This window comes from Poecilia reticulata, linkage group LG6, assembly GCF_000633615.1.
Source record: "Poecilia reticulata strain Guanapo linkage group LG6, Guppy_female_1.0+MT, whole genome shotgun sequence".
Lineage (NCBI taxonomy): Eukaryota > Metazoa > Chordata > Actinopteri > Cyprinodontiformes > Poeciliidae > Poecilia > Poecilia reticulata.
Genome location: NC_024336.1, coordinates 573,371 through 582,985, shown reverse-complemented (window position 1 = coordinate 582,985; position 9,615 = coordinate 573,371). Strand labels below are relative to the sequence as shown.

The following is a 9,615-nucleotide window of genomic DNA, read 5'->3' as shown; positions in this document are numbered from 1 at the left end:
AATGTGACATTTAAAAAACAAGCACATGACTGAGTTTGGCTACATCGAGGCTCAACGCAGGAAAAAATGACATCCGGAAAGGCCAGTAAAGCAGCGCACAACTTCCGACACTCACCCAGATTAGCATCACGGTCAGAAAGCTCAACAAATAACCTGAAAAATAATTCAAGTCTTCGAGCTGTAGTGGCGGTTCTCGTTGTTGAACCACCGCTACGCGCTACAGGTAGTAATATTTCACAGACGAAGCGCCGCTTCTGCTCCACCTGGTAGTGACTCTCACACCGAACCTCTGTTTAAAGCTGCAGCACGTCATTTAAAAAAAAGATTTTAGATATGCATTAAAATGTGATATGTGGAATTTACAGCACAACGCATACTGTGGATATAAACTTGCATTTTGTACGTTTCCCAGCAGTCTTTTTGCATATTTTATTAAAACTATTGAAGCACTTACATTAGTGAATGCCCTTTTTGTAACCACTCGTTACTGATATATGAAAATGAAGTCGTGCGAAGTCTCCTTTTGGAGTGTTTGAAATGAGATACGTAGCATTTTCACATAAAGCCACTGGGACGTTTCGATGTCTGGAACGTCAGTAGTATTTCTTCTCTCCAGACTCACCGCTCAGAGGAGCATTGAGGATGCTGAAGAAGTGGAGCGGGAACGTCGCCGAAAGGCTCGGGAGTCTTTTCGCCGACGGAACAGCGGCTCAACACCGGAAGACTCGTCACCAGAGAGCGAGGCGCCAGAGGAGAGGCACACGTGAGCACACACAACAAAACCGACTGTCTTCTTCATACTGCATTTGATTCATGTTATAAGAGACGGTCAAGTTTGACTTCCACTTTGATAGATTATTAATCAGACTGCAGACTTCTCTAGCAAACAAATGGTTATATCAATCAAATCAAACTGACGTCACAGTAACAAGGTTAGATGGGGCCTATGTAATAAAGTTGTTGAAACATAATTCTAGAAGTCATGAAGTAGCCTTTACTCCTGCCCACTCTCTCAAACCTTAATGTAAAATATGTCATTCAACACAATAGCTCAATTTGATCAAGATTCTTTATTCAAACTCTCCATTTGACAGTGTAAACATGATACTTTCATATAAAGTTAACATAAATCATCAGAGAAACTCAAGTGCAGGTAACTAGAATTAATACATTCAGAACATAAATACATGTTTGTTTCCAAGATAGAGTGAGGAAAAGTGGCACCTACTGTCAAAAATGAGCTTCTCATTTTGCTCCTGTTATTGTAATGCAAACTGAGATAAGTGAAGGAAATGCTGATGCTCACTGAACTGAATCAGTTTTTATCCACTTCACCGTTTTATACATTTTGTTTTTGCACAATTTCAACATTTTGATTATGTTTTTAATGTTTTTGATGATTACGATTTGCCTAGTACATTGGGAGAATGTCAATGTTTCAATTAAGGTSAAATATGAAATATAATATTTTCTATATTCTGATCAGCAACTGCCTCTTTGCATGGTCCCTGCGTTAGAGACTCCAGGAGGAGCTTTGCTGAAAGGAAGCTGTTACTTCTCCTTATCTAAAACAGTCAGATTAGATTTAATCAATACTGGATATTGATTAGGATGTCTCCTGGCTGAGTTTTCCTTTTTATATGTAGTTTTTCAAATATTTTCCTGTGGGTGTGTTGTGAGGAACAGATCCAGACCTCTCAGGGTAACTTTCATTAATACATTGTTGCTTAAATGTTTAACTTCGCTGCTTTGTTTGTTATGTAAAACATGCTTAAACTGAGACGATTTTCTGTAAACTGTCAAACCACTAAATCGTTGTAATAATAAATATTTATTCATATTTATTCTGGGGTTTGGCGGACTGAGCCTCATTGAGGAATTTTTCTGAAATCCTGCTTTCAGACTGAAAATGCCTGCCCTTGGATTATGGCAGAAATATTCCTCCATAGAATCTGGAAATTCAAACTTTTTGGAACTGCATTGCTAACAAGGACATTTAATCTGGCCCTTTATATTGTCATAGCAACCTGACTTGGTCAGAATACATCTAGGTGAAACATTTTATGAACTGCAGAAAACTGCAGCACACAAACAGGCTGCTGAATAGAAAATGTTAAGAGTTTCACTGAAAACCAAACAGGACTTATAAGAACAAGATATGTATATACATGTGTACACTCAATAGTTTTCCTCTTTTTTAAAGTATTTTTCAGTCATACAGTGGCATTTTATAGCATWATCAAGTTACTATATTACCCTCCGTTGTTATAAAAGTGCTGTATATATTTCAAATATGACTTAAAAGACAATTCCAGATTTAACGCCTTGAAATCCACAACAAACATAGAAAGAATGAGACGGTGTCCTACCGGACATCTGTGGATCCATCTAATGTCAAAAAGTCTTAGCTGTTTTACCTTCTTTTACTGATAACTTAAGAACAAGTACTTTCATTGAGAGAAGCAGCAAACAGTCTCTCTCCCCAGCACCGTGATGATGATGATCTGAAGAGCGACATGCAGCTGCTTTCTCATTACATAACATGCAAAGAATGTCTCAAGAGAAAAAGCATCACCATGCCACAGCCTGTGGTGTCTCAGGAGACCTGAAATTTAAGGCCTGTAAATTACTGCTTTCACCTCCAACACCCTCTCCGTCTCATGGCAGGCTCAGCCGGCCTGAAATTGTGGTGATTAACAACATTAGGTAACTCTGCCGCTGCAAGCCTGTCATTTCCATACCTATTGTGTAGATGCAGCAGTGATGTAATGTTCCCTTTTAAGTTGTGGTTAGATGGGAGATTTTGTAATTTGCTTTTTGTGGTGATTTAATAATTAGTCTGTGATCGTTTTTCTAGTGTAATAAGCATCTGCTGGAATGACAGCTTACAGTTACTCCACTGGCTAAATGAACAGCCAGAGAAAGGAAACACTTCAGAGACCTCAAAGCAGTTTTAGTGACACCCAAACAGAATTGTTGGTATTTTAGTTTTGCTACTTTATCAGGAATCAAGCAGAGACTTTAGGGTTCTACTGGGTGACCAAACAATCTAATCATCTGTGGAATGTTAGCAAAATTCTCCTGTCACCCCCTGGAGACTCAGAACTTATTTTCAACAGGAAACAGATTAAACTGATTAAAGGTGGCAGAATAAGACATCATACCATCATGCATGTAACAGTTCAGGTTGGTAGCTCGTGGACAGCTCTGATTCAAGCCAGAAGTACCATAACGTGCTAGCTTATTTGACTTTTTATTCAAAAAGTTTCCAACTCTTCCTATCTCTGAATCCATAAATGTTGCTGAACCTTGTGACCTTTTTGAAAGGATGTCTCCTTTTGAAAGAGACATCCTTTCAAAAAGGAAAGGATGTCTGGCACTAAAATCAGCTAATACTCTTAGATATATGAATATTTAGATGAATTCCTGGGTGCTTGTTCATATTTACTATTAGGAATGTAGTTATAGTTCTTACAAAAGCTTTGAGAAAAAGGTCTAGCTAATAACTCAAAGCCTCCCTGTTAACAGTGTTTCTAAATGTGTTATAAGTATTCTGAGTCATAAACAAATCTATGCAAAACTTTCTCATTAGTCTGATGTTGAAAAACACTCAGTCTCATAATTGTATAATAAGAAGCATAGTTGAAATCACACGTGAACAAGTCATTAAGAAACGTGATGGCATGATCCTCCAACTACTTCATGTTATCTTCTTTGTGAACCACAACATSTAGTTGTTGATCATGTSACCAGTGTGATGCGAAAAAAGTATTTTCATTGCAGTTTTGCTAAATGAACCAGTTTTGATACAGCCAAAGCACCATGTCATCCTACCTCCAAAACTGTTTACCAAAAAACAAGAGTTTTTTTTTATTTTTAATTACTGTGTTTCTATGAAGGAGGAGTTTCAGAAAGAGCAGGAGTTTTTAAAGAGACCCAATTTCAAGGCGTTAAATTATGCAATTAAGCTTCTTTTAAGTCATATATTCTTACAACAACGCCAGTTAATATAGTTACTTGATTGTGTTATAAAATGACACTATATGTCTTAAAAGCACATAACACTGCCCCTTTAAGAGGTACATGGTGATAAGGGTGCCACCCAAATAGTTGAACCATATTTATATGACTGTCTCTTGTTACTTCAGGTATGATCGTGAACTGAAACCCAGCAGTTCCCCTTCTCTTGAGGAGGATGAGGGTTTTAGTGACTGGACTCAGCGCAGAGAAAAACAAAGACAACAGCGACTGCAGGAGCTCAKTCAGGATGGAGAAGAAGAAGAAGAAAATGTCTTTATGAAGAACAATGTAGCCAAAAAGGCTGCTCACGCTGCTTCGAYGCCATTCAGTCSAGTTCAAAGACAAGATCAGGAAGATGCTGACAGCATCAGGATGGAGGCAGAGATAAGGAACGATTACGAGGAAGASGTCAGGAGAGTGAAGGAGAGGGARGGAATGAAGAAGAACAAACTGCTGCTTTCCACAAAACAAGAGACTCAAAGGCCAAATATAGAGGTAAGAGTTTTGTATSAAACATTAGTGTTTGGTTCCTTAGTCACAAGGATTCCTGAAGTTGCTAAGAAATTTTTTTTMTGTTTCTATTTTTTTGTGTGATAATGTCAGTAATCTRTTGTTTCTAAAATTATCAAGTAAAAGACTAAACTGATCACAGAATCAGAGAGATCTTTATTAGATTTAAAGTGCTGTGAGAAACACAATGTAGCTCTCTACCACTAATTTAATTCAATTCAATTAAACTCAGTTTTATTATTTAGTACAAATCCTCAACAATCGTCTTTTAAAATCACATAAAAAAATCAATAGTTAAAATGTGTTAATTTAGTCCAACCCAACAGACTAAAAAAATTGTTTTATAAATTCCATCTTGATCATGACAAAACAGTCAAGTTTAGCTTGTCAAAACTAGCTGATCAAAACGAGCATGTAGCCACAGTCAGCGGTGGATCCCAGAGTCACAAACGCATAGTTAGCATAGTTAGCATAGTTAGCAGCATGTATTTGACAACAGTGAGAAGGAAAACTCTCCTTTAACATTAAGAGATCTTAAAAAGGGGCTTTAGTGTCTTCAGCCTGGACAGAAACACAGCTCAACATAGAAACTCTGAAGCTGTAGTTAGTAGAAACTAACAGATAAAAAAACAAGACAACAAGCAAAAGCTCCTTCAGTTACTCTGAGAAACAAGGTTGAGCTCAAATGTTTTAAACATGTGGGCAAATTGTTGGCACGCCTCTATGAAAKAATGGAAATGATCACTGAAATAACTTGAAATAGACAAAAGTAATAATAAATACAACTTGACTAAAATTAACCAACGAAAATCAGACATTGCTGCTAAAAAGAACATTTTGAATTTTAAATGCAAAAAAAAAACTTGAAAACATATTTGATCAAGATTTTTAATGTCTTGTACACACAAAAATATCTGATATGTTCAAATAGTATTTTTTTCTAACATTTTACCAACAGGAAGCGAAAAAGAAAGAACTTAAAGTATCCTACACGTCCAAGGTTTTCCTGTGTCAGAAGCCAAAACACAACAGCCAAAAGAGTGGCCCAGCTGGCCAGGAAGTGACATCTGTCATGAACCAGAGGAGCAGATCCAGCAGGTGTGTGTGTGAGAGAAAATAGTCCAAACATAACGCTTTTAATTTATGCACCATGAAAAAAATAGATTTTATTTGAACACCTTATTTGAAGGGGTGTTCATAAGTCTGATATGACTCTATTATAAACATGAACTGTTATGAACAAGAAGAAGACTTTATGAATATTTATGACTGTTGTCATGGAAATGTAATTCTGTGAATAAAGTTTGAACTTTTAATAAACTTTTAATGCAACTTTTAGAGCAACTTTGCATTAAAAGTGTCATTATTTACTGAATGACACTTCCATGACAACAGTCATAAATATTCATAAATTCTTCTTCTTGTCCTTACAACTGTTTTTATGTTTATGATAGTGTCATGTCAGTCTGATGCACACCCCGTCAAATAAAATGTTACTGATTTGGTCTTCCTGGACAGCATAACCTACACAAATATCACCAATATTCTTCTGATCATAATTCTGTTTAGAAGGGCAAAAGTAGTTATTTTGGGACTAAAGATTCATAAAATAATTAACTCAGATTACTTGTTTAATTATTTGTTTGGTAAATAAGTCCTATATGTGCTCCAGAACCTAAACCAAGATATTTGTGTCGTATGCAGACAATCTGTGGAGTCAGAGGAGGCGAAGCCCTTTCTGGAGGCCGAGCAGAGACTGGAGAGGATCCGCCAGAGCCTGCAGGAGAAGGAGAGTCAGGAGCTGGAGCAAATCAGACACAGGCAGTTTGAGGCCGAGCAGGAGTTGGAAGAGCTGAAGAGGAGACGGGAGGAGAGACGGCGAGCTCGTGAGGAAGAGGAACGCCAGAGGGAGGAGGAGGAGAAGCAGCAGCTGGYTGCTGAGGAGGTGAAAGCAGTGAAATAAAAACTACGATCCTTTGGTTTTATGTAGATATTTACAGAATAGGAGGAAATGCATCATCTCTCTGTCTATATCAAGTAAAGTCGGATATCTTTTGGTAGAGATCAACCAAAAAATGCCGCACATTTCAGCAACAAGGCAGTTCAAAGATAGTCAATCTTTCAGTAAATCAGCACAATCAAATTGTGAAACTTTCGGGGTGAATTGAGTTTAGGTTGTGTTTCTGTAAGAAGGAGCAGCTGTTAAAGTAAAACAGCTTTCAAAGTAAAACCAAAAAGGAAGTTTTTTTTTCAAACTTCCTTTGAAAAGAAAAATAAAGTTTTAGTTTGTTAAAGTTAAGTTTAAAGAAACTGAAAAGTTCTGAGTAGACATTGATTTGTWAACACAACTCCCTCATCACTGTTTGTGATAAACTGCTTTTATATTAGTCAGAATACTTTGGAAATGACGACTTCACTGAGGAACGTTCAGGGAGGAAAATGCTGGTTGTGTTTCTTATGAGACGGTGCTGCACAACATGATGTGATCGAGTGTTTTGGAATTCCATTCAGGAGGAAAGAAAAAAGATGAGGGAAGACATGGAGAGGAGGAGGATGGAAGCTGCAGAAAGGATGAAGAGCCTCAGTACGTCCAGTGCAGAAGGAGAAGAGGCGTTCAGTCCCAAAGTTTCAACACACAAGGTGATAAAAACTGAACAKCATAACTGTGTTTTCATCTACAAAACCTTAAAACGCTTTAATTTTTACTTTGTGCCATGATATTAAGCATYCTCTAGTCTTATACAACCAAAAAGCGCTTAAACAGCATGTTTTCAGAACTGGAAAAATAATAAACTTAAATGGAACTAAGCTCATRTCTGTTCAGGATGAGAGAAATAAAAAAAAAGAATGATGTGAATGTGTCAGATGACAATCACTGTTAGTTAGCTGATTACTTTATTTTTTGTCATTAAATGAAATGAAATTAAAAGTTGCATTAAAACCCCATCTGGTAAAATCTGACATTATGTAGCAAGCAGCTTTTAATGGGATACAACCATGTTTATTTCACCTTTATAATTTATCAGTTTAGTTATAGATTTTGCTGCCTGGTTTAGTTAATCCTCAGTTTTAATGTTGCAATCAATTACAAAGGACATTAAAAATAACCATAAACAGAAGCACCAGACAAAGCTTTGTTACTTAACTGACTTTTGTCAAATAAACTTTAGTGAACATACAAAAAAAAGGAATGAGCATAACTGTGTTCTCTTTGCAGCTGATGGGTTCAGTCTTTTAGCTCTTGTAAGTTGCACGCGTGTGTGTGTGTGTGTGTGCGTGTGCATGTGTGTGTGTGTGTGAGTTTGCAAAGCCAGCATGACCTGGCTGCACCTTGGCAGCATGTCACGTTGTTTTGAAGTTCACTGATACTTCCACACATACGTCGCTTTCAAATGTTTAAGACTTTATGAACAGATGAAACCAGACGTCGACATAAACTGAATAAAAAGACGCATTGACCTTTTTGTCTCACTGTGTGAACTTCAATCAGATCAAACTAGAAATAGAAGTACCACATTTATTTTAATTATTTTGTCAATAAACTGTACCAACAATTTACACCTGCAGTCACCCCTGAGCCTCATGTTTCAGTGATCTTTGCCCTTGCATGCATCAAAATGCCATCGGTTAATTATTTCATGCAGCAATATTTTGACTGAAACTTATTCTGATTACAATTAGCTCAATTTTGAAAAGGTACCATATTATCCAGTCCTGCTCTYATCGTCCGCAAGACRAGATGCTCTGTGGCTTTCTGCTTGAACAATAAAGTTATTCTCTATGAATTACACTGTCACAACTAAGTGTTGAACATGTCAAATAGTTTGCTGAGCATGTGTAGACCACCATGGACATCTGGGGCTTTGTGTAGGAACTTGACAGTCTGAAGGCATGACATATGACCCAAACCTTTTTTTCTTTTTCAGATCACAGAGAGAACCAACTCCCTGAACCGCTCGCTAAAGAAAAGGTAACTATGTCCTCAGTCTTTTTTGTTTAATGAAAAAAAAGTTATTCTTTTTTAAATATTTCATCAACATTGTTGATGAATGTTTTCAAGATTCTATTCAGAATAAAACAGAATATGACTGCTAGACGCTTGTTCAGGCCATAGTGTCCAACGTGTGGCTGGTGGGCCRTTTGTKGCCRTAAGGATGATGTTTTGCGATACACAGTCACTGTTCAAGACATTTGGTCAAACTGCAAAGGCGGCTGATGCTGATACGTTACTTTTTAAAAATTGCCCTGGTCTGAAAACAGGTGTAAGTTGGAAAAACTCTAAAATCACATTAAATCTACTTCAGTAGAAAATGCAGTTATTAATCATTGTGCCTAAAGTTGAATGGCTAATTCTTCAGTTGTTTGTCCTAACTGCTTTATAGCTGCTGATTAACTCTTAGTTGCCTATTCAGGCAGACATGGCAACATGAGGAAGAAGGTCAAAGGACACCCCCCACCAACACACATTTTTCAGGAAATAATACTCCAAGGTTGTGATTCGTAGCTCTGCTTAACTGAGTCCAGATGTCAGGGACTGTCTTCTCTCAAGTGGTGGGTGAGGGACAGCGGCTCCAGGAAGTCTGCAGAAGGAAATGATCAGTTCTGAGGAGCTTTCAAGACAAGGGATCTTTCTATCAGGATGTATAAGTTCAAGACCATTTAACTTCCTTSATAGCTTTTGAGAATTCATGCTTGATATTCTCTAAAGACGAATAACTCAACAACACATCATTGAGTGAATCCTGTCCTTTATGAAAATATGGTTCTTAAACCCCTCTGCTTGAGGCAGACCCTTAACCCAGAGTGGATGGTCCACCGTGGGGAGACTCCTTTGGGATTCCCTGACTGTCAGTTGGTACAAAAAAAATACATATGAAGATGCCTTCAGGAAATGTATGGATATATCTGACCTACGAAGGTAAAACAGCAATTGCTTAGTCTTGACTTTCTGTTTTTGTTTAGGAAAAAAAGGTTTAGTCTCTGRAAACTCTAAAATGACATATCATGACAGCTAAGTGAAAAGTTGCACACAGACAGTTATCTGTCTTATCTGGTTAAAAGTTTGTGGCTTTCATTTTAACAGAC

General features: G+C 37.4%; 1 protein-coding gene across 1 annotated transcript in view; it reads left to right on the top strand.

Annotated features, from left to right (window-relative positions):
- Positions 1-581: 581 nt before the first annotated feature.
- Positions 582-9,615, top strand: part of lsp1a (lymphocyte specific protein 1 a) — a 21,428-nt gene continuing 12,394 nt past the window's right edge. Inside the window, exons 1-7 of the mRNA XM_008410708.2 lie at positions 582-763; positions 4,149-4,515; positions 5,489-5,628; positions 6,235-6,475; positions 7,042-7,170; positions 8,457-8,500; positions 9,316-9,385. Of these exons, the coding sequence (XP_008408930.1) occupies positions 582-763; positions 4,149-4,515; positions 5,489-5,628; positions 6,235-6,475; positions 7,042-7,170; positions 8,457-8,500; positions 9,316-9,385 (1,173 nt within the window). The remainder of the gene's footprint in view (positions 764-4,148; positions 4,516-5,488; positions 5,629-6,234; positions 6,476-7,041; positions 7,171-8,456; positions 8,501-9,315; positions 9,386-9,615) is intronic.